General features: G+C 41.1%; 1 protein-coding gene across 1 annotated transcript in view; it reads left to right on the top strand.

The window, feature by feature from the left end:
• Nucleotides 1-24,665, top strand: part of TNIP3 (TNFAIP3 interacting protein 3) — a 58,237-nt gene extending 33,572 nt beyond the window's left edge. Inside the window, exons 5-14 of the mRNA XM_032684969.1 lie at nt 4,145-4,231; nt 5,726-5,815; nt 6,763-6,828; nt 7,576-7,707; nt 10,247-10,375; nt 12,599-12,715; nt 14,849-14,974; nt 16,526-16,684; nt 19,241-19,301; nt 23,849-24,665. Of these exons, the coding sequence (XP_032540860.1) occupies nt 4,145-4,231; nt 5,726-5,815; nt 6,763-6,828; nt 7,576-7,707; nt 10,247-10,375; nt 12,599-12,715; nt 14,849-14,974; nt 16,526-16,684; nt 19,241-19,301; nt 23,849-23,880 (999 nt within the window). The 3' untranslated portion in view covers nt 23,881-24,665. The remainder of the gene's footprint in view (nt 1-4,144; nt 4,232-5,725; nt 5,816-6,762; nt 6,829-7,575; nt 7,708-10,246; nt 10,376-12,598; nt 12,716-14,848; nt 14,975-16,525; nt 16,685-19,240; nt 19,302-23,848) is intronic.
• Nucleotides 24,666-24,744: the final 79 nt, after the last annotated feature.

The following is a 24,744-nucleotide window of genomic DNA, read 5'->3' on the forward strand; positions in this document are numbered from 1 at the left end:
AGTATAAGACATTAGGAGCACATGTCTCAGGTTGTGTGGTTTGGAAAAGGAGGTCATATTTTTAACACCTAGCAGACTTTCAGTTATGAAATTTATGAAATAGTATTTGAAAAAAAACCCACACCAGAAAATGTCAGTTTGTGAAATTAGGTGCTGATTTAGACATAAAATAAAGGGAAAATAACATATTTAGGAGGTAGGAAAAAGTTAATAATGAAACAAATCATGACCTTCCATGTAGTGTTGGTCATTCATCAGGAAGTTATTTGGCAGAGCCAGCAGGTCGTTTTCATTCTGTAATTTCTTTCAGGAGGGGAGAGTACAAATTGCACTCTGCAAAATGGCGTTTCCATCTGAGCTTAAATCGCTTTCAAGACTTACCTGAAAATGTCTGTAAACAGATTCTCCTTCTCACTAGGATTTTCTTCATAGGAATTTATGATATTAGTGTGGCTTTAAATGCAAATATTTGAGAGAGATAAAATGTAGGTCTGCAGAACGAACCCATTCTCAGCACATCCTTCAGCCTATGATTCCTTCAGCTGTACTACTTTAACTGCAGCTTGTCAGGATGCTGCGTTCTCCACTCTGGGAGAGGGAAAAGATTTACATCAAAAGACAAATATTACCCAAAAGTACTAATGCAGAATGTATTGAGTATATCTAGTACCTGATCAAGATTTTGAACACAGGAGGGATGTTTTCTGGGGGAGGCGAGGGTGGATAAAGGTATCAAATAGGAAGGGATAACTGGCAGTGTGTGAACATGAAATAAATTTACAGAGATACCATATTTCATAGGATCCATTGGTAAAAAAAAAAGGGCCACAATAAACTTTCAAGCCCCTGAACTGTTTTGGGTGTGAAGTGAGAGAAAAAAAAATTCATTCAAGGGCTGTCTGTGCTCACAACCACTGTGTTATAAACTAGAAAATAGCCTGTTTGCTGCAGTTCCAAATGATCACCCAGTTATTGTTCCATGAAACCGGGACTTTCATCATCAGGCCCGAGTTTGCAAATGCTCGGATACTTGAGTAGCCATGCCCTTGTGGCTGGTCTCCTTGGCACTGGTGCAAACCAGTGGATAAAGGAAATGCTGAAACATGTTCCTGAAACAAAGGAAATGCTGTGCTACGTTTTACTTACTCAGAAACCACGTCTTGCTCTAATTTGATCTGGTTGGTTCCCACCTATCAAGACACACGTTTGCATCTGCATGTCAGAGAGAGTTTGTAACTGAGCACCACAGAAGGCTGAGGCTGACACACTTGCTGAAGGGACAATCCCTTCCCAGCACAGTTCTGTGGTGAAGCACACAGACCAGGCTGGGACAGGAGGAGGTACGTTCTTCTTCTGGTTTAGGAGCTAATTTTATTCTTCAACCAGAATCTCTCACTTCTTACCATTTCACCACGTGCACCGGAATGGGAAAAGGGGCTGTGATGGACACTGTGGCAAGCACTGCTGGCATAACAGCAGCTTCAGGAACAGAGCCAAAACCAAAGCTCAACCAGTACATAAGCAAACAAAAGGTTCTCCAGAAGCCACCAAATTTTAACCCAAGTAATCTCAGAGTTAATCTAATTTCTCCAATTATGCAACTGAACAGTACAATAAGTAAAAAATAAAAATTTAAAAAAAATTCCCCAACAAACCTCACAGTGGATACACAATCAGCTGAGAGGGGGAAGAAAAGGAAAAAAAATTATTTTGCCATTTTATCATCATCAAGGAAAGATCACATTTACTTGCATCAAGCCTTTTAATGGGTCTTCGTTTCACTGCACTGAACAGACTAAATTTCCAGAAGTGACAAATGGCTTTCATTATCTTAATTTATGAGTGATATTTTGTAATACTCTAACAGAAGGCATTCCAGAATTAAGATCCAGCACTCTGAAAATGAGAGCTTTTATCTTCTTGTGGTGCCAACGCTTGGAGGATTCAATGTTGGCTACAGCTCCAAGGCTTTCATTTTTCTCCCACTGCAAGCTTCCCAAACATGGCTAAAAGGCTTTTACACTCAGAAAGCTCAGGTCTTCCTAGAATAGAAACTAAAATATTTCTCATTTTTAAACAGAGTGGTTAAAAGAAGTCCAATGTCAAAGCTGCTACTGAAAGAAATTACAGAATATTATAGAAATAGAAGAGAAATTAATAAAAGGCTTCTAATCAGTTCGTCTCCCTTTGCCCTTGGAGACAGTGTTTATGCTGCCACTTGGGAGTTAACTCAGGGAGTTTCAGAAGGCAGCAAATCTTGCCTGGTCCCATTTGCTTCCTGGGAAGCTTTTTCCCTATCTGGCAGACTTTTAGGTTTGCGACTGCATTTACAGTCTGGTGGTCGACCGGAATTCTCAGAGCAATTTAAAACTGTGTATGTGGTTCAACAGCTTCAAACCAAGTAGAAATACCTTAGAATGTTTTTGTCTTTTTGACTTTTGAAGTCTGATAGTTGTCAAGAGCCCCTCTTTCAAGGATTTCTTATATATCTCAGGTTTCTGAAGTGCTGTTGTACAACTGAGTTGTCCTCGACTGTATTGCTATAGACCTAAACAAACGTGGTGTCTTTATCTCTGCAGTAACAACAAAAATGAACGTTATCACCTCCTTCTGTTTCTTTTCAGTGCTATTAACTGTTTCTATAAAGGCAGACAATGATTTTGCTTCAACCATTCCCAGTTTTTGCTGGAAGAACACCACCACCTCTGGAGAGCTTGAGCTTTTGTTCCCTACTCATTGGTATCTAGTTTATAATCTGCAATGTTGTCACCGAGGAGGGACGTGCTCCAAGACTAGTTTTCATATAGCCACAGACAAAATGAATTTGTTTTTTGATGGGTAGGATGACTCCTATGGAGAATCTGAAATGTCCTCATTAGAATAACCTTAAAATAACATTAAAAAACCTGCAAGTTTTCCAGTTACTCCATAAACCAGGAAAAACTAAAAAGAACGTCAGGGTAAGGAGGATTTATATCATATGCAAATATCATAAAGTAGTAGCTTTCTTCCAAATTGGGGTTTGTATCTTGCAAAAGAGAAGTTGCTTAGACACACATTGTGAACTAGAAATCTGGAATGTGGTTGTTAAATTCCAGCATTTCACAGAATTGCTTTACTTTGTCTAAATCCTTTTCTGGAAACAGAAGGAAGGATTTATATTATTTTATGTCATATTTCACAGGCTAACATTCATTCCATTCCTTGAAAATTAAATAAGCAACCTCTGCTACCACGGAAAAATCTCTAGACATAGAGATCTTTGCACAATAAGGAATATGATTTTTCTTTCATGCTTCCTTCTCAATTCCATTATTATTCGGAAGACTGAAGGTGACAATATTTTGCACTTTTCTATTTTGTTCTGACTTCTTGTGTGAAGACTGCGGAAGCCTTTTCTTTGTTGATCTCTCCTGTAAGTTTAACTTGATAACGTTAACCTCTTTTCCCAAATGGGAAACTAAAGAACAAGTTTGGAGTGTTGGATACCTTGAGTACTTAAGTCTTGAGTAGCTTGAAGCTTAGATCCAGCTTAAGTGTAAGACAAGTAGCAGAAGTGAAGATAAGATGTCCTTAGGAGAGGAATAGCAACCCTGTCATTCTTCATCTTTGTGCAGTTTTTCTTGAGGGAAATAAATCAATTTTCCAGTTATGGTTTTCCCCTAAACATTTTGAGGTCTGTATGGGGCCGTTAACAGACTTGGCTATTGCTCCTTTATGAGCAGGGCACACTCTGTCCTAGTGTCACTTCATAATGGTACTTACATAAGTCCTTTTTCACAACTGGAAGCAGGGATAGAAAAGCCTGTGCTCTTATTTACTGAAAAAGCATATCCCCTTCCTTCCCTTATCCTTGCAACTTCCTCTCTGCGGAGATCTGGCCAGTCCACTGTGATTTACACTCACTCCGAGCAGAGAAAGAACTGCCTTGCCCGGCATATTAGTCACAAGCAGTGTGCTTCATCCTTTCTGGAAAGCCCCAACCAGGAAGGAGGAAAAGGTTAAAATCAGAATTCCACCCCTTATTTCTGAACCTTGGCTGCTTCCACGGGCAGCGCTCGTGGATCTCCTGGTTCTTAAAGCCACTCTCCTGCTCCTTTAGCCAGCAGAAAACATCTGTTCCATTGCTCTTCTTCTTCCAAAGGTCCACAGTGAGACAGCCACTCAAGGCCATCTTGGATGCACATGGGCAGATGGGAGTGACATGGAAGCCCCAGCAGACCCACTGGAAGTAAGTGACTTTTTTAGCTGTTCTCTGAAGAGTTTTCTGATTGTCAGGAACTCCTTGAGCTGGTGCAGGTATCATGTGTGTGACTTTGTAGACTGACAATTGTGGATTCACTTTTGTGTTCCAGTGGACTCTTCTGAATGATTTACAATGTTTAAAATCAGATAGAAATATTTTTGGATATGGCATTCTTAGAAAGAAAACCTCTCCTAGCATTTTTTTTTTTACCCTCCAGAAGTATTTGGTCATTTTAATTTGTTGTTGCACAAAAGGTACAAAGTGGTTCGTTTTAGTGACCCGGAAACTTCTGTGAGCAATATCCAGTCTGGTGGTGCCAAGTGTATATATAGTTGTGAGACATGTGAGTGGTCTTATTCATATCAATATTAATCTTAAACATGCAATTAAATATATGCCTAAGCAATTCAGCATCTGAATAATTCCATTGGCTGCCAGGTATCACTTCAGATAGTTTTAGTTAAACGTGTCTATGAACTACAAGAAGAGGGATTAAATGTTTCCTGCCTTGGAAGTCAAGGGTTCCACATTTGAGCTCAGCAGGACTGGCCACAGGGCAAATATGTGGTCAGGACTTTTGCCTATGAAAAGACACAACAAAACTCTTCTTTGATCCTCATTGGTATTTGGCATTAAATTCTCTAGCTGAAGAAAATTTATGTCAGGAGATTCAAGGCCTCAAAAGCGATCACACTTTTTTTCTGGTTTTTCATGTGTTGGTTGAGGATTTAGGGAGGGGAAACAAAACTCCCTGAGCAGTCATTTGTACATAGTATGTTCTTTTTTTATGAGCATGCCTCTTTTTTTCCAGTGCAGTTCTCCCTCTCTCTCTGATAGATCACATGTTTGTTTTCATGGCAATCCATAGAAACTTCTCGGAAATTATGATCTGTGACACTACCATTATAAAAATGAGGGTTGTTGCTCTTGTCCTGCATGGGCCAACCTCCATGCTTTAAAAAACAACTGCAGACTGATTTCCTAATTTCTCCAAATGGCCTATTTGTTTTCTGGGTTGCTTGCTTTGAGCCCGCTGTGCTAAAGTTTATTACCTTGGACCTGCAAGCAGTTACCAGGGGCAATGCTACTAATTATTCTGGTTCTTGTAAATGAAGGGAATTACGCCCACTTCAAGTTATGCTCAACTTTTGTGGCTTGTACTAATTGTTTAAATTGCCATCTGTAAGATAATTAAAATCCAATTTCGTGTTCTGTGTCTCAGATGGTACAAATAGATATGATTTTGTTTATTTCAGTGGCTGTTTGCATAATGCTTCAATTAAAACACAGACTAAGCAAGGTTAAGGCAGATGTACACTTCAGAATCTGCTCTCAGTAGGTGTGAAGGTACCAAAATACAAATGCAATGCAGGAAAAAGTTTCTGTTTCAGTTCCTTTACGTGCACCTGCCAGAGTGGATGGAGCTTTACACAATAATCATGCCAAAAGCATGAATTTTTGAACATTTCTTTTCTCCAGTCAAGGCACACGTTACTGACCAAAAAGAAGACTTCATCACCCAGTTCTCTGGAACAACATATCCTTTCACTGGAAAGACAGAGACGAGAGGTAACCCTAGATATACCCCCAACCTTTACAGAGAGAACCTCTAAGACAGACCTTACAGTATCAGTAATGGAAGCAGGAAATCACTGAATGTGTTATCACTGTTAATTACACTGTATTTAAGCAGCTGTTTGTTCTATCCACCAGTCCAGCAAGGCCTGTGTTCTTCCTCTGACAGTCTCATCCTGTGCGCTTGTCAGATAATTTCTATGTGGATACTTGCTGCTTTGCATTTCTTCACAGCTTGAAGTGCGCAAGCACTTAAATCACATCTAAAATTACATTTAAAATTACATTTAAAACTAGTTCCTAGTTCTCTGTACCACACTTGGAAGAGTTATATTTAGAGAACTGTTCCTAAAAACAAATGATGACTTATCGTACCGTGGCTATGAATGTAGAAGAACAGAGATTTATGTGGTGCAAAGGGCAAATTTTATTAATTATCACAGTTGTAAAGGCCAAGGAACAACTGTGAGTAGCAGCCAGTGGTGTCTTGGTCGCAGGTAGCAGCAAACTGGAAGCTGGTCTTTTCCTGAGCATCCTAAAGAGTGACCCTATATCCTTCAGTTCATTTGTTTGGAGTCAAAGAAATTCTAACTGTAAACCTATTTATGGAAACCTAGCAGGGAAGTCCTTGGCCATTTAGAAGATGCAGCTTGGGATCGGTACAGCGCTGCCAATGGTTCACCTGCAGCTTATGGCGCGTTTGCATGTTTGCTGGATGTTGCTTCCTGAGTGTTCCTGTGCTTTAGCTGGAATACCAAAGCACTGGCAGATGGGCTGGAAAGCTTGCCAGACCTTAAACTTGCTTTTTCTGGAATGAACTGGCCAGATGATGAGGAGGTTGTGAACAATCATAGCTGGAGGATTAGAATGCCAATCTATTTTTGATTTATTGACAATGTTGAAATAAGGGTTATTAACTGTGACTTTCCTGGTAATTACAGCTTCTGGAGGTGAACAAGCAATGGGATCATCAATTTAGAAACATGAAACAGCTCTATGAAAAACAGGTAACACTGTTGATGACTTCTGTTGGAATATGTATGTCAACTAAGTCTGTGTTCCAATACCAGCCAGCCACAGCCATGGTAAAATCAGCCTGCAGTGCCTGCTGTGCCCAGCCCCTGCTCCTCATCATCACATATCTGTTGGTTCTTGTCCCATCTCTCGTGCCTGGCTTGGGAAACCTGGGAGCTCCCTGGGGCCTTGCTGTAATGGTGGAGCTCTCAGGTAAATCCTCTGTGAATGTTGCTCCCTGTAAGCAGGGACTGTCAAGATGAATTCTAGATAAATACTTTTTCTTTCTTTCTTTTTTATTTTTTTTCCCCCAAGATCCAATTGACGTAGCTTTTGTTCCTTGCTTATGGCTGTGTGACATCACTGCCGCAGCCATTATCGTCAGCTGCCTAGTGAAGCTGACTGCTTACAACTTTGCCTGGTATTCCCAAACCCAAGTTGGTTCATTGACTGACACTTCTCATCTATTGCTTCCTGCTATGAGGAGGAAGTTTACAGGATGATCTCATGTGCTCGTCAGGAAGATTTTCTCTCCAGTGTTTTCTGACAACAAGCTTTACCGAGATCTGAATCATTTACTGTCTCTTTTTTTTTTTTCTTTCTTCAAAGAGAAGAGGAATTCAAATGGCTCTTCCTCATTTAAAATGGAGCTGTTTTACACCCCTGGGTAGACACCTTGGAGGTGCTGTGCCTTTGGGAATCTCCAGTCAGCCCACCATGGTCTGTCCCTTGCTTTTCAGCTGGCAGAGATGAAAGCAAGGCTGGACGCGTCGGAGAGGAGAGTGAGCAAGCTGGAGCAGGAGAGACATCAGCAGCAGCCAGAGGATGAGAGGCTGGGAGTGCTGGGCAGGGAGAAGCTGTGGCAGGAAAAGGTAGGAGGGTGCACTCTGTCACCTCCTTTGTGCTCTGTGCTCAACACTTTCTTGCCTTTCATCGTTCTTTGCTCATGCAGGGCCGAGCGTGGGCTGTGAGATGAGATGTGGTGCTGAGTGTTGCAGCCAAGGCAGTGGCTGCTGATGTGCCTCATCAGAGAGCTGTGCACAGAGGGAGTCATTTCAATAGAACCTGGCAGACAGCACAGCATTAGTGTGTGCGTGGGGAGCGTAGAGAGCAGATTGATACGAGCACTGCAGAGATTTCCCTCCTCGCTGTTCAGTTCGGGAGAAGTGCTTTGTGAACAAAAATGCTACAGCTATTTCAAATGGAATGGGAGCATCACTGCAGGTGTTACACAAAGTGCTTGGCAATAAGTACAGTTCATCTCCAGACACCCAGATTTTGGTGTTGGCAATATAGGCTGTTTCAGCTCCCTGCAAATGTTAGTAATACAGTCACTGCAGTTATTAGGCCTGGTCAGCCGCTCTAGAGTGCTGTTCACCTCACCATGACAGTGGCTGGGCTCCTCTCCCAAGACTCCTTGGGCACTGGCTCTTATGTATTCTTTTGCATCTAAAATTAAATTCCTAAGCTGAATTCCCACCTCAATAGAACCACCATCCAGAGTGATCAGCATGTTTATGCCTGACAAACACACAAAGCTTTGTGCTCCGTTTTCCAAGCCCCACAGAGAGGTGCTTCCTGTTCTTGTTCTGCTCCGTGGGATGATGTGCTTGGTGACCTCTCATTAGAGTTTCTGGATGTTGATCTGATGGCTGAGGTTGAGCTTCTCTGTTCACTTGGTAACTTGAAGCAAACCTGCAAACAAGTGGCAAGCGTGTCACTTCCAGGCTCAGATGAGATGTGAGTTACCTGCTGCAGGAAAAGAAGTGTAAAGCCCTCAGCTTGTATCTGCATGAGCTGAACGTTCATCCTACCTGCTTATCAATTAGTGCTAGCCAAGCATGTACTTGATTTCCAACCAAGGGGACTCTGTACATGTTTTAAAGCAAACTAAGTCATTATTATATACTTGCTGAATCACTTCCTATATTTGCTCTGAGTGTGGATTCAATGTAAGACAATCCATCTTCCTCTTCATATTACTGCCTGCCTTTTAATATACCATATCTGGGAAAATTACCCCTAACTGGCTTTTTATAAAGACAAGGATGAGAATACACTCTGCAAAATTTTTTACTACATACATGAATAATGAAATAAATGACAATGTAATCCAAAAATTTCTTATGGGGTCAGGTTAACCTGCATGGAATTTCAGCCTTAGATCAGCAATTTCTTTAAAAATTAATTATTTTTCTTCTCCCTGGGCATGTCTATGTGCCCATAGACAGGAATTAAAGACTAGCCTAGTCACTGGAAAGTCTCAGTGTCAGAACACCTAAGATTCAGTGTTGAATAAGGAGCAATAAGATGTAAGAATTCAGATGGCTCAAAAACCTGAAAAAACTGGAGATACTTTGTTGTTAATGTTCATGTTCCTGGAGGTGCCAGCCTTTGAGAAGGAGAATGTGTGGAAGGAGCTGGGAAAAGATACCATTCATATGGTGTCCTGTGCATGTGATTGTTTGATCTCGATTTTTTTATTCACATAAAGCAGCTGCAGAAGAATATTTGAAATACTTTCTTTTTCTTTTGTAAAAAAGCTGTTATGTTTCATATGCCCAAACAGCTTTGTTCCAAGACCAGTCTGGCAAGAGTGGGCTAGTGAGGAATGTGTTACCCTGCAAAGGAAGCTTATGGGATACCATTTGCTTCAGGGTCTAATTTGGATCTCAGCTCCCTTCACTGTAAATCAAAAATAGCCACTGTGAAAGCCATACAATAAGAAAGTCAAACTTAGAGGTTGGCAAATGTGCCTTAATAATTCTTATAGTACCATCTTGGAAGGCTCGTGTTGCAGGTAGGGACATCTTCCTGGTAGTTTGCTGGGAAGGCAACAGTGCAGGAATATGCACTAGGAATGGTCAGGTTGAAATTCAACAACTGTGATGGCGTCAAAAAAAGGTAGATTTTCAAGCCTTGATGGGTTGCATGGTAAATTTAGAGTGGGCTGAGACCTGTCTCATCTCTCCCGTAGTGAATAAAGCCTTAAGACTACGTGACACTGAGATCTGGATTTGTCTGGCAATGGCTGGGACTCCTCCAGCATTTAGCCTTGGCCTTATACTGTGAATACATAAGAGAAATGCAAGTCTGGGATAATTGTCTGTATGATTCTGCCCTACTTGGCCTGCCAGCTTTCTCATGGTTTTGTGTGACTGCAGAGAGCAGGGATTTAGCCTGCTGTGTTGTCTCTGTCCCATCATGTGGTGAGTGGTTAAAACAATGTCTTCAGACTCTATCATATCTGGGCTTCCAACGACCTGCCTTCCTGTTGCCTCCCTTCCCAGCTGTGCTTGGGACAACAAAAAATGCAGCACATCTGTCAGGCAGAAGATACTCTGAAAATTGTTCTTGAAAAATGTTTCCATCTGCACTTCAGCAGCATCTCTCTGTGTTTTTGCATCCCAGAAAGAAACAAAAGTCCTCAGTGAAGCCCTCCACGAGATGAGGGAGGAGAACAAGCTGCTGAAGCAGAAGAACGCCTCCATGGCTAGAAAGAAAGAGCACTATGAGGGGGAAATAAGCCGTCTCAATAAGGTAGGAGCAGCAGTGAGCTGCTGACCAGGAGCTGTTCCTTCAATTCCAGGAGCTCCCTTGTCAGGCAGTGACACTACCAGATGCCCATCTTTTCAATCCTGGGTGAACAAGGTAGCAAACCATGATCAGCTTTTGGGAATTGGGGAAACAAGCAAGACCTAACTTCAGCTAATACCTGTTCCTGGCAGGTAGTAGGGCTGCATTGCAAAGAGCAAAGTTAATGGAATCTTTGGCTTCTCCTGTGAAACCCCTCTACATGTCATTTCTAAGCTCTTTCTACATCCTCCCTCCTTAGAACAAAAGGGAAATGGCACAAAGATGACTTTATATGCACTGTAGTTAAAAAGAAGTCACACAGTTTTAAAACTGTTGTTTTACTTATGTTCTGTGTTTGAGAATAATGGCTTCTCCTCACAAGACACAGTCCTGTCTTACTGTTTGTACCCATACATATATATATTCATGCATATAAGTATTATGTGTATTTAGGCCTCACTGAGGAAATTGCCATTAAATAGCTAAATGGGATTTTTTTTTTTAACTGAGTGAAAGTAATAAATGTAATTTTGTTTAATCAAAAGATCACATAAAGCAGTGGGTGTTTTCTAACAATTTTTTATTTCATGGTGAACCACAAACACTTCCTGAGGAAATGCACTGCAGCAACCATTGCTATGTAACTTTAAGTGCTTTAACAAGCTAAAGGGCCATGATGTGCAAAAGTCAAGCCAAAAAACATAATGTTTGCCATAATAAAAAAATCTGTCAGAACATATGATCTCTAGCTCTTTTTGAAATGCATTGACAGGACTTCCTCAAAGCCTCAGTGTAACTTTCATTCAAGGTTCATTCACATTGTTTTGTGAAACAACTTATTTCAAAGTTTTCTTTTGCTGCCTTATGATGTGCTTGGAATAAGACAGATGGGTAAATAGAACATTGTTTTAAATGAAACATCGATTCATGTAACACACTTTCCCAACAGTAATTTACTGATTTTCTATATATTTGCATCCTTCAAATGTCATGTCAGGAATGCACATAAGACTGGAAGGGACCCTTTTAAGTCTAGTCCCCTGCTATTGCAGGTTCAGCCACTTGAAGTTATTACAAATCAAACAACTTCTTCTTCTTTTATTTGAAATGATAAAACAAAGTCTCACAGTATTGCTTCCAAATGCAGTTTAAAATAATCTTCACCTTATTTTTCTCTGCTGTTAACCTTTTGAATATTGAATTTTCTGGATATTTATTTTTTTTCCCCTCCATAATCCTGAGATGTAGAACCTCCTCAAAAAGGTATTAAAAAGTGGCTTAAAAAGGAACAAAAAGTAAGTTGATCAGTCAGGTATCTGTATCTTCAAACTCCCATGCTGAAGTTCAGCCTTATTTATGTGTTGACATGGAACACAAGCTTTGCCACTATTATAGCAATTTCTCTTCTGCACAATCCTTAGGGACAGCAGCTCATCAGGTAAAAAGCCTTCCTTTTCTATGCCTTCCATGGAAAGGGCTTGGTTTTGATTGGCCTTTTGATAATTAATTAAAAATTGTTCTGGTCCCAGGGAGAGCTGTGTAACGTAATGCTGTTAAAAATAAACAAAATCTGCAAAGAGCTGTGGCAGAATTTCGCTATAAAACTGAGCAAGAGTGGTACAATGTTGTGTGTATTCCTAACTCCCTCTAGTGACAAGCTATCGAGACTACACAACGTCCTCTCAAACAGGAGAGTTTGCTCCATTCCAGTTGAAGAAATCTGTACTTTTAAGTGCAAAAAATGTTTCAGTCCGACTTTCCCCTAGTCACATTTTTAGGCCATCTTTAAATATTACTTTTATTTTCTTGGGGTGTTTTTTTGTTTGCTTGCTTTGGGGCTCAGCTAAGTTTAGACACCTGTCTGTTTTCCCAAATTCCAACTTGCACAGGGAAATGGTGTTTATGGATGAGGTTTGCAGCTGTGATTTCCATAAGTAAATATTGTATATGGTTATAAGTAGAAGCACTACTAAATTGCACTGACTCAAATTCTTGGATGTAGTGTGGTATCTTTGAAAGTATGGACCTAGTCATGGATATATGTTATTCGTGGGGTTTATATCCAGTGTATATAATGGAGGCAAATGCAAGTGAAGGGAAAACCTCTTTCTAAGAGTTTAAAAGGATATTTTTTTCCTTTTCATGTAATGAATCTCTACTTAGTATTTTTGCTGTTTGATGTTACAGGCCCTTCTGGATGTGTTGAAAAAGCAGCACTCGCCTGTCCTTGGGACTCCCTCGGGGAGGGGTGACAGGAACAGCATTGAGGAGATGAGAACCCAACTTGAAGTGCTGAGACAGCAGGTAAGAGCAGCTGGAAGTAAGGCTGGATGGATTTCACACAGCATAATTTTGCCTTGTCTCCCAAGAATTGTGCCTGGCAGACTTGCTATGCAGAGTTTTTGAAAGGAAGTCTTGGAAAACTAGAACGTTAGCGTTGCAGTTTTTCGAGTGTGAGGAAAAACATTTGCATCCATAACCTACATCCCAGCCTCTATAGATGTGTATTTATTTCTTCTTAAATCTTTGTTCTGAACAACTCAAGCGCTTTGTGCACTGCCTTTCTTTCCATATGAAAGAACTCGTTTAAAAAACATTATAGTTTTCTGATAATTTTACATTTTGAGTCTGGACAATGTTAGGGTTAATGTTATTGACACACAAATGGATGTGATCAGAATGTGAATTTTATTCAATGGGAATAAAATACTTGTTTCTGTCACGTTTGACAGCAGAGCCAGATTTTGCTCTCTAATGTAATGCTTGCCACATGCCGGAGAACAAAATCCTGCACTTGATTGTACAGTAATAACTTATTTCATTCTACACAATAAAATAGAGTAAACCAATTTTATTTTTTTTTCAGAATTCTCATGGGGTATCCATGTTATGAGTGTATTTTTCTAGTTGTATAAATCAGTACACTGAGCCCAGACTTGCTTGTACACGAAGTGGAGCAGGAGGCTGTAACTGTATGGAGAGGGGACTCCTGGGACAAACAGTGATGTGACAGGGCCTCACCAGAGCTTGGTTGTCTCAGCCCAGCCCTGATCATGACAGGAGAGATGAAGGCATTCTTTCCTTGGGAGGTGTCCCCCTCTGTGCCAAAGGGGTTCCCTTGCAGCTTCAGCAGGTTGTACAGCTGGGGAGTGAGAGGGAGGGAGGTGGGACAGAATCGGGAGAGAAAAAATGAGGAAATACTGAGGGGGGAAGTGTGTAGCTGGACAAGGGGCACAGGGATTGCAGCTTTGCCTCTGCCTTGGAGGGTCAGGGCTGTGCAGGCCTTCTCCACACATGGGCTGTGGAGCAGAGTCCCCTCACAGCCACACAGAAAGCCTTTGTTCCTTTTCCATGGTGTTATTCAGGAAGGAGGTTCTATCTAGTGGGGAACCACCAGGTCCAAAAAAACCCTTGCAAAAATTAGCTGCAACAGGCAAGTTGTGAAAATAATTTTTAGAGCCCTGTGTTGACTTTTTTCTTCCCCTGAGGTATTAACATTTCTTTAGTCCTTCTGTGAAGTCATAGTCCTGCTGCCAGCAAAAGGAAAACTGGATCTATCTGATGGGCAGGGCATGAGCCACAGTGAGAAAGGCCTTTGGAAACAGACTCTCAGCAGCTTTAGGGAGCAACCAAGAGGACATGAAAGGACTTCTGAAAGTTCTGGTGGTGGTTCCCACCCAGACATGCCTTTGCTGTTATTTGTCAGTAGAAATGCCACCAACCTACAGCTCCTCACCGTGTGAATTCCTGCCCATTCATTAGCTGGAGAATTCAGCCAGTCAGCTTAACATCGAATAATTGACAGATTTGTGCTTTGCTTCTTGCTGCCTGAGCCTGGGGTGCTCAGACATTTTTTTAGTGGGATGAAGCGCTGTGATTCCTGGGGACACAAAAACAGCTAAACCATTCCACCCCTCAGCAGAACCTTATCTTCTAGGAACCAGGTCAAACATCTGTATTTGCATTTTGAATTGTGTGCATTCATTCTCCTCTGCTTCTTCACTGGGGCAGGGAGGTTCTTCCCCAATTGCTTGCACCTGAGCTACAGGAGGGAAGAGAAAACTGGAAAAAGCGTTGGTAAAATCTTTGTCCTGCTACAGTTAATCCCTTAAAAATCTTGATAGTAGTGTTTGCTGTCTGGTTTATAATATTTAAAGTTGATATTTGCCAGTCAGCCTTTTAAGTATCAAGGGTCTACAAATACTGAAGCTGTGGACTGTTTTGATTGACAGGTGCTATTGGAGAATAGTCATTACTTGTCATTTTGTATTGGTCATAAAAATAGACAAGGCAAACTTCCAGTTGTAGGATAGTCCAGAGGAGGGGGCCCTTTGGAATGCTCTCCACTGCTTGGGCAGTGTTTAAAAAGCCACCAGACAACAAAAGTGGATGAAGTGGCTCTGCTGAGATTCCCATCCTTGGTATTGACAATTGCAGGTACAAATATATGAGGAAGACTTCAGAAAGGAGAGGTCTGACCGAGAAAGACTCAACGAGGAGAAAGAAGCACTGCAGAAAGCTAACGAGAGATTGCAGTCTCAACTGAATAAACTCAGTGCTCAGGTATGAGGCAAAAGAAAGCTCCCACTGCCAGCACATGTGCACTTTATTTTTGTTTTCTCACTTTCCACGCAACTCAAAGCTTTCTGGCTTCCATTAATTGACATTGGATTTTATATGAGGTCACCACCTGGGATGAAATCATTCTGAAGTAATGCAGTAAGAAGATGAGAAACGATTAGAGAAGGCTTCCAAAATGAGTAGATGAAGGGAGTATTTATTGCAAAAAACTTTTCAAATGTATCTTAAAATGGAGGCGGGGGGAGGAATTACCAAAAACAAGTCCAGAGGACTTTGGTTGTTTCACTGGCACTTGATATAAGAGTTAAAACATCAAACAAACTTTTGAAATAAAGAGCTTCTCTAGTTAACCCTGACCTCTGCAATTGAATTACAGGGATGGTAATATCACTGAGGAACAAAATGGGCTCCATACAAATGAGCTGAGCAGCCGCCGCAATAATTTTTTCTTGCAACATCCTTTTTATCTCTTCAAAGTAGTGTCAGTAGGAAGCCATAGTAAAATCATGGCATGCAAAACTCTGAGCTTTCTCAATCCCCATTAAAAAAAATGACGAAATTTCGAGGTTTCCTGTCTTGACGAAGTTGTGCAATGCTTTAAAAGAATGGCCGGTTACCAGCATGTTCTGTGATGATTTATTGTCCTCCCCGACATTGTTGTGAAACAGAAACTTCAGTATTGACTTATTCTCAACCAGCCCAAGCATCAGCACTAGTAAGGTCTTGTTGTAGTACCAGAGGCAGTGAATAGGGGGGTCTAAAAATAGGGCTAGAAGGCCTTTCCCACTCCTCCCCGGGAGGATCAGGAGAAATGCCAGCACCTGAAGGGCTGTACAGGTGCTGTGTAATATGTATGTACAACTTGTCTGTCTCTGCAGTGCATCCACAGTTCACACTGGAGATCTTCTTGTTTGTCTCTTCTTGCCTCGGGATTTGATTAAACAGAGCTTGTGAAGGATTTTAAAGATGAGAGCAACCATACAAAATATTTATTAGTTTGTTTTCTTAAGTCGAATCATTTAGTTGTGACTCACAGAATCACAGAATGTTAATGATCTTTTACTCCTCCTTCCTCTGTCCTGAAGCAAATTCCTGTTGACTTTACTGTAATGCAGAGGGCCTAAAGAAAAGGCAGGCCTAAACCTTGAGGCCACTGACTTTGGTCCTATACCAAAATTATTTACTTTTCTTGTCATGCAAGTGTCCATGTAGTTCTGCTTCAAATTATCAACAGCTACTGTCGATAATGAATATATAGAATACTTGAATATAGAACACACCCAGAAACATGCCTGTCATATCTTGAAACCAATATTTTCCTCACATAAAAAGTGCCAAGGCTCTGGTGTGGTGCTTTCTTAAGTAATTTTTAAACAATAAGTCGTCAGGAGGGGCTAAACAGTCAGCATTGTGACCCAGTGCTGAGAGAGGAGGGTTTCTTCCCCGTTGCTTTTCATTGATGAATTTGTACTTGAATATTCTATTGGTCATTGTATCCTGCTGATGATGCATTTCTTTTTATTTTTGTGACAGACAAAAGACCTCCCAGTACAGCCTGAGAGGCCCAGTTACCCACCTCCACTCTTCCTCTCACCCTGTGTGAATTATGGGAGGTGTGGAATGGTTCTTCACTATGCAGATCCTCGAGTACAACCAGGGCCTTGCAGGGCACATGAACAGCAGCAGCACTTGGTAAGATTCCCACTGCTTCCCATGTGTCAAGGACACTGATTTTCTCTCAGCATGGTGACCACAGAATAACTGGTGCTATCACAGTGCCCTCAACATCAGCAACTGAATTTGTGGTTTCACAGTTTGTTGTTAGTTCCAGATCAATATCAAATTTACTTTGTCAAACACTGTTTATCTGTAATGCCACTCAGCAGAAAAATGGGGTTGTTTTGTTGTAAGCAACATTTGTACATCAATTAGAAAATTAAAGTTGTTGGATTGGAGTCTTGCTGATTCCTTAGGTAAATTTACAACACTCATTCAGAGCCCTTCCTAACCGTACAGCTACCCACATTCAGGATTATGGGTCTGCTCTCTGGAGCCCAGTTCTGACCCTTTAACCTACAATAATAAAATAATACGATACTAAAAAACAAATCAGTAGATGTGGAAGGTGTACCTGAGTGTGGCTAACACCATGGGAAATTTGCCTTTTTTCCTGGCACACAACAGGGTCCTGTCTTCCTCAGCACGAGGAAGAAAAGCTCTGCACTGGAGCGGGTTATGTGAGAGGGAGTTATCTATTTCAAGGAAAATGCTGCTTCAAAGAAAGGTATTTTTGAAGTGCTCCAGGTTATCTAAGTGAACTGTGCTTGTTCCAGTCTAGTGAGAATGCATTTAAACATGGTGAATGTCATTTTAAATACTCAATGCCTGTTTCTGGCTGTAAAGCTGTCACATATGGAAAGATGCTCATTATTTGGGAAGTTATAGCCTTTTGAAAAATGCATGTAAGGCTTTCAGACTGCAGAAATCCAATGGAAAGGCTGCGGTCGGACAAGTAATTTCTGTGCTTCGGGAGTGTGCTTATCTGCCTATTTATCAAAGTTAGAAGTACTGCAGAATGTTTTTCACTGCAATTTGGACACTGGCCCAGATTATTTTGGCTCTTCTCCCTGAACTTCCATCATCTGGGTTTCTAGTTCTGTGAGGGATCACCGGGTTTATGGCTCTGCCATTCCTGCCGGAGCGCCGGGGTCACTTTGCCTCGCTGCTTTGTAACTCCCCGTTTCATCCCGACCCTTGTTTGAAATGCTGTGCCTGGGCCAGTGCAGCCTTGCTGCTCTGAGCTTTGGGAACCTCCCTGAGCAATTTGTTAGCAATGAAGGAAGGTGTTAGAATTTAATGAGTGTCCTGATACTTAATCCTGGGTGTTTAGTCTGTGCTTTTGCTTTTTTGGTCTTTTTATATCTTGCACTTTTTCTTTCCTCTTTACACTGGTAGTGGAAACATTTTGTTTAGTCTTGTTTCTGAAATTCATTCAAGTTTGTGTGTTGCAAGTAGCCATGAAAGAGAAGAGTTGATCAGAGAACAGAAAATCCACCAGAAACTCAAAAAACCCAATGCAAAGAAATGTAATTTGAGCCACTGGTGGGAAAACTATCTGTGCTAAAAGCAATGCAGCCTTGCTTTGTATCAAAGCCTATGTTGTTTGCCCATAAGCACGGAATTAGTTAACAATTCCCGTGAATGGTACAACTGAAGTGGAAGTACAACAGCTCCTTCTGTGCTGAAGGATGAGAGTGATCACTGCTGTGTAAGTGTGGATGACAGCAAAACAGAGAAGTTAAATCTGTTTTCTGTATCTACAGCTTCATCCTGCCATCTTAATTTAGGCAAAACTTCTTTAGAATTCTCTGAAATTTGTTGCCTACAGATTGGAATCTGTAAGATTCCCCTTGGCATGACTCAGGATTTTGTCAGAGTAATTTCTGCAAAACAAGAATTATTTTTCCAGTTTAGCTGATCTGAAGCAGCAATTACCTGGAATTTGACAAGCTTGCATGTCGTACTTACACCACAGACAGCCTAACCTGAAACGTTTGGTCCCAAAGTTGTTTTCTCCAGTGGTAGTTTGCAGCTCATTTACCACAGTGTGTGGTGTAAACTATAATGCACTATTTCTTTCTTACAAGATTTCCCTGAACAAAACTGTATTTGCATGGACATAACCTTCCCAATACTTCCTCTTATAAGAAAGATGGGAATTTTTTCTACCTCACAATATTTTCAATAAGTTATTTGATAACAGCTAGTGGCTTGAGGAAAGGCATGGGGGAAGGGAACTTCATTCCATGACTAACTCCTGTCCCACTGAAGCATGTTACAGGTGTGTTCAAACTGGAGTAGCTTCACCTGGCAGGTGTACCAGGTTTCTCTGAGATGTTTTAGCACAGACATGCCTGCTGGTATCTTCTTCACTTCAATCTCCAGCTCCTTTAAAATCTGATTTGGTTCTGTGAGTGTTTCTTTTGATTTGTGGGATCTAGAAAGGTTTACACCAACATTTCTGATGGGTGCAGCATCTAAACCCCGTGCCATAGGAAAGGAAGCAAGCTGAGGGACTTGGATCAGTGGAAACACAAAGCTAAATATAAGATTTTTTCAGTAAACTACTTTTGTATGACTAATGAAAAGCTTCACAGCACAATTATGTTTTTATCATGTCCCTATTCTTCTGTTTGAAGTGTCTGTGAAGGCCATATTGCTGCAATAATGTTTTATTGTTCTATGCAGCCAGACTATCAGTGGTATGTTCCTGACCAGCTTCCGCCAGATGTGCAGCACAAGGCAGATGGTAAGACAGCAGCTGTTCAGAGCACATATTAAATGTACTTTTATTTTAAGTGGAGGCCTTTGAAGAATGCAGAGCAAACTTTCCTATCTATCTGTCGAGTGCTTATGTGGCAGCTTTGCCTTGGAGAGATTGGGGTATGTACAACACAGATGAGGTTTCTAATGTAACACCACCACAGCTTTCAGCTTCACTGCAATTCATAAAACGTCTCTATTACACGTTATAGGATCACACATTTGCCCCATTAAACACCTGGTAATAGTCCTAAAGAAAAGATATTCTCAGAATTCTCCTTAGAGCTTCTGTTGCTCCAGCTAAGACTGAATTTGATGATGTGCTGAACCTGTGGGCCAACATGGGTTTAGAAGTCCTTGGTAACAAAGTACAGGCTTTAGGATGTCGTTTCACCTTAAGGGCAAAATGCCCATTGCTGTTCTTGATCTGCTCTGATAGTTCAGGGTGCCAGGTCTGGAAAAAAAAGCCATGTAAATGAACAGAATTAAATAGTTGCTACAGTGTCAGTACAAACTGGGGTTTTTTGTGGAAACTAGGAGGAGTATTTAATATTTGTACCTGGACTTGAAACCATTCCTGGTTGTTTTGAAGTACTTGTTTCAGACCACTCAAAAGATGGATGCCAGGGAGCACAAGGAATCTCTTCTGGGTGGGAATCTGCCATTCCATGGTGTGAGTGGGCACCATATGGGGTGGCAGGGACTGGTGAGTCCAGAAGCTGTTTTTTAGCATCTCGAAGAAGATGGCTACAGAGGAACTATTCTGCTATTTGTTGTTGTCCACATTTGCCCAGAAGAGAGGGTAGGGTGGGAATGGAGCTTGCCAAAATGGCTGATGAGCTTCCCATAATTACATGGCAACTGTGTGGAGGGTTCTGATGTGGTCACAGGGAAAGTAGAGCTGTGACTGCAGGAGAGAACAGGAGATTAATTTTGCTGTTCCTCCCACTTAGACTTGAAGTGATTTATTGCACCAGAGGATACAGGGAGGTTATTTGTGACAGGGGATGAAACAAGGCCACCAACTGCAGCCGTGGGCCAGGGCAGTGCACTTAGGGGATCTGAGGAAAGAGAGTTCTTCTCTTACCCTGCTTGACTATGACTTGACTTCTGGTTCCCTGAAAAAAAACCTTTTAAAAATCCATACCCTGTCTTTCTATTACTGTTCCTTGCCCAGAACATCCTCCTTCGTCAGTGGGACAGTGAGTAGGACACTTGGAGACTTTCCCTGCCCTTTTTTCCTTCAGTCTCTCATTTCTTGATGAGTCATAGCACTGGATGTCTGCTTTAACATCTTTAGGGCTCTTTTTATCTTGACTGACAAAACAAAGATGATTTTATTAGCCATTGATCACACAGAAGTCCAGCTTTTATCAGTTAAATATATATAGGTGCATATATTATATATAGTGGTCTCTATTAAATCTGCATGTAAGTATTTTGAGAAAGGATTCAAAGATAGAAACCCCAAGAATATGTGATGACAAAGTATCCCAATGTTCCAATTTCTTTGTTCTATTTTGTGCAAGTGCTAATTACAGTGGGGGGTTTAAATGAGCTAGTATGTGCAGCAGCATTCCTGAATCTCATTTTCTCATCCTTCATTTTCTCATTAGATGATAAACTGACCGATAAATCTTAGCTCTGCTGAGCTAGGACTTCATTATAGAAAAACAAATCAGCAGTGCAGCAACTTTTAGACATGAAGCAGTTTCCTTTAGGAATGCTATTTCAGTAGATTGATATTTCTAAGGAAAAGCCTTAAGTTTTCCATAACAAATTTTTCTTTGACTCTGGGCATTTTTTCTTAAGTTAGTAATTATAAAATACAGATCACAGGTTGTAACTTTAGAGCTGAACAGAAGTGAAATGAATTGGGAAACTCATACTTTTTATAAGTTTGTTCTCCAGACTGCTGTTGTCCCCAGAAATGTGTTTTGGTAGTTGGCAGAGGATCGCTTAAGCACAAGCCTGTGGAGCAATGTTGTGTCCAGCACTGAACTCTCAGGGTGGCGTGATGGTTTGGATCTGGCACTTTTTGATTTGAGCCCTTTCTAATTAGCTGGAAATAACTTCATTAGAATATAGGAAGGATGAGAGGAATGGAGTGAAAGAATAAAGAAAAACTGCCCTCAAAAAATTGCTTAAAAACTCAGATAACTCATACCAGAGTTCAGCTTCTCTGTGAACATAAGGATTCCTTCTCTATATCTTCCTAAACATTAAATATTCCATCTGAAAGCAGGCAGGGGAAAGATGGATAAGAACATTTTGTGTCCAGCCATGCTCCATAGGTGGGCTGCTGTGGGCTACTCAGGGAGTCCTCACAGGACAACCACCTGCAAAGCAGGATTGGGGGAAATCATCCAAAAAGCAAAGGTGTTTCCTTGAAGATCCCAATGAAGAGGGAAAGGCAAGTGATAGGAGACAGGAAGAGATTAAGGAAGAAGACAATGAGATATTTTCTTACTGCACTGGCAATGTATTTCCAGTAGACTAACTCTTCTTTCCCACCTCTGGGCTGGTCTCTCCCCAGGTACTTTGCTGTGCAGGAAGCCTAGTCCTAAACTGTGCCTAAATTCTTCCAGTTTAGCCTTGTTCAACCAGCAACGCTTCCTTTGGAGGGACATGAGCTCCTGAGTCTCTCCATGCTCACTCAGTGTTCCTGGAACTGGCTCCTGAGCTTTTTTGTTCTTGGTTGTGTGGTTCTGTTTGGGCTTTTTGAGTGATTCGAGTTTAATTTTTAAGGAGCAAGGCAGAAAGATTTCCAGCAAATGTACTTAATGTCACTTCATTTGGCGAGGAGTGTCAACTTCCTTCCTTATCCAACTGTGCAAAATTGAAAAGACAGTTGAAAAAAAAGATTTTCACTGAACCCAGTTTTTAAATGCAAAATTCTCTGGAAAATTGCTCAGAAGCCTACTCAGAGCAAGAACCCTTTTGCATGCCATAACTGCTGGCATGTACTGCCTTTTCCTCTTTCAAAATTAATCTTACTGCATTTGTTTTCTTGGCAGAAAGATTCTCAGCACATGTATTCAAGGACCCCAGTCACCCTTTCAGAACATCAGATATAAGTAATGGATTTCTGTGACCTGAGCTGTATGTTTTATGTTGGATCCAGTCATACCAGGCACAGGGACAACCCAAAATATAGTCCTTTGCTTAATCTTGACATAATTTGGGAAAGCAGAAATCAACCTGCAAAGCCCCAAGGATGCCCAGATGAAGCAGTAGGATGTGCCCACTTACTTTCATTATAATCTCATCTCCTGTTCCCTTTCCACACTGCTGCTTTCCAGATTTTTGCCCTCAAGGTACCTAATTTGCTGCTAATGTTGTTATAATTACAGCTAATTGGAAGAAGAGGAGGTTTTTTTCCACTGAAAATAATGACATCTGTAGGGAGAGGGAGAAAAAACTGAAAAATGGATTTGTGGAGGTCTTCAGTGAAAACCAGACAGGAAAAAAAATGTCAATTAATTGACATCTTAATTTTCCTGGAAAAAAATCACAGACCCTAAACATTTTTGGTATTAGCCTGTTCTCCGTGCATATGTTACATGAGAAATTACCAGTGCTCCCAAGTAGTCGAGCCAGATTTAATTAGCAGCTTTGCCAACCCCATTGGGAATGAAAATGTGATTATTGTCAGGATTTTTACTAGTACAGCTTGCTTTCTGCTACTGCAATGTAACAGAAAGGCCATTAGCACACCTGTGGTTTCTAACTGCAGAACCTGTCAAGTTGACTGTTTTGGAAAGGCATTGCTTTTAAAAGTCAGCTTTATCTACCTTGCACAAATGTGGCCCTTTTGGACCAGGTTTTCTGTCGTGTCCATTTGGATCTCATCAGCCCTGTGGGTTTGACAGGGCTGCAGGGCAACTCTCCAAGGTGAATTCTAAACCCTCCTGGAAATATTTCACTCTTGATGTTTCTCTTGTAAGTGAAATACTGTGTGCATTTGCATGTGTGTTACTAGAGATGTGTTACAGCATTTCCAAAATCTTTTGAAACTTCAGGAAGCTTGTGTTACACCAGCAATAGCATCTTTCCTTTCTTCAGTTTTGTTTTTTCCTACCTTGAGTGAGTTACTATCAAACAGGTTTTTGAGCCACAGACACCTGCTTAGCCATAGGTACTGCTCCCTAATTGTTCCCTCTGTCATACTTACCTACTCTCCTGGGTGCCCAAGTACACCTATGAGCCCTGCTGAATGTCAGCTGAGCTTTTTAGAAGTCTACAAAGGTTTTACAGGGGGTTTTAGGTCATTAGACCCTGATATTTGCTCTCTGTAAACCTCAGGACTAGATCAAAGTCGAGAGAAACTACCAGTGCACTCTGTTATCTCTACCCTCTTTTGCTTCTTCACTCCTACTGCCCCTTGTAGTGAATTGATTACAGTCTTGTAGGGATGTGTAGAACTGGCTTTAGGGGTGTGTCTGTGAAAGCATTACAAAACAGAGGGAAATTAATCACAAGTGAGTTGTTTTTCTCAGTCTCAAAATAATTCCTGTGGATTTACTCATGCAGATTCATCCCCGGAGAAGGGAGCCCAGCGCTGACAGCCCGAGATCCGGAGAAGTGTAAACCAGAGGCTGCAAGCAAGTCTTGCAACTTCATTATTCTGTTTTCTTCTGGGGTTTTTTTTTGCCCTCAGCTCCTTATCTCTTCAGTGCATGTGATTTATGTGTGGTGAAATCCCTGCAAGGACAATAGAAAAGCAGATCATCCAGGCTGGTGATCCTCAGGATCCAGTTAAACTCTGCTGGGAAGCGTTACTGCCCTTTGTTCTGAAGATGCTGTTTGTGCTGCCTATGAGAATCTGTTAAAGAGCCTTATGAGAAAAGATGCAGCCCTTGCTGGGGATTCAGACTGTCACATCTGTTTTGAATCCGAGAGCTTATAAACCCAATAGTGTTGTGATTTTTGTTGTTGTTGTTTGAGAATTATAGAGAGGGCTTGATTCCAGGGAATGATTTGTTGATATATCACCTCGAACTCTGACATCTTTTTCTTGGTTGGTAAAAAGGAAATCTGCTTCACTGTTTGAACACATTTGTGTAACTGTAAACAGGGTACCGGTGATGCCAGGCTGAGTAAAAGGTGCCCCTTTCTGAGTCCAGGTCAGCTCTCATTTTGTTTTGGCTCTAGAATTACATGGAGAAAAGTAACCACAGGCTTTTTTCTGTGTGCACTTATTTGTATCAGAAGAATTTTAGTAGAAATATTTAATGGATTTAATTTCTCAGTGAATATGGCTTTATATTTCCAAATGATTCTTGTAATGAGTCTGAACATCATTGTGTACCCTCTAACCCAAGAATAAAACGTGGCTTTTTAAGTGAAATCGTATTTAGATGATTAAATTTTTTCAGAAAACTATGGTGTGTGGGTGTTCAGCAAATATTACTTCATAATCTACTTGC

Source organism: Chiroxiphia lanceolata, chromosome 4, assembly GCF_009829145.1.
Source record: "Chiroxiphia lanceolata isolate bChiLan1 chromosome 4, bChiLan1.pri, whole genome shotgun sequence".
In the NCBI taxonomy this organism is placed as follows: Eukaryota; Metazoa; Chordata; class Aves; order Passeriformes; family Pipridae; genus Chiroxiphia; species Chiroxiphia lanceolata.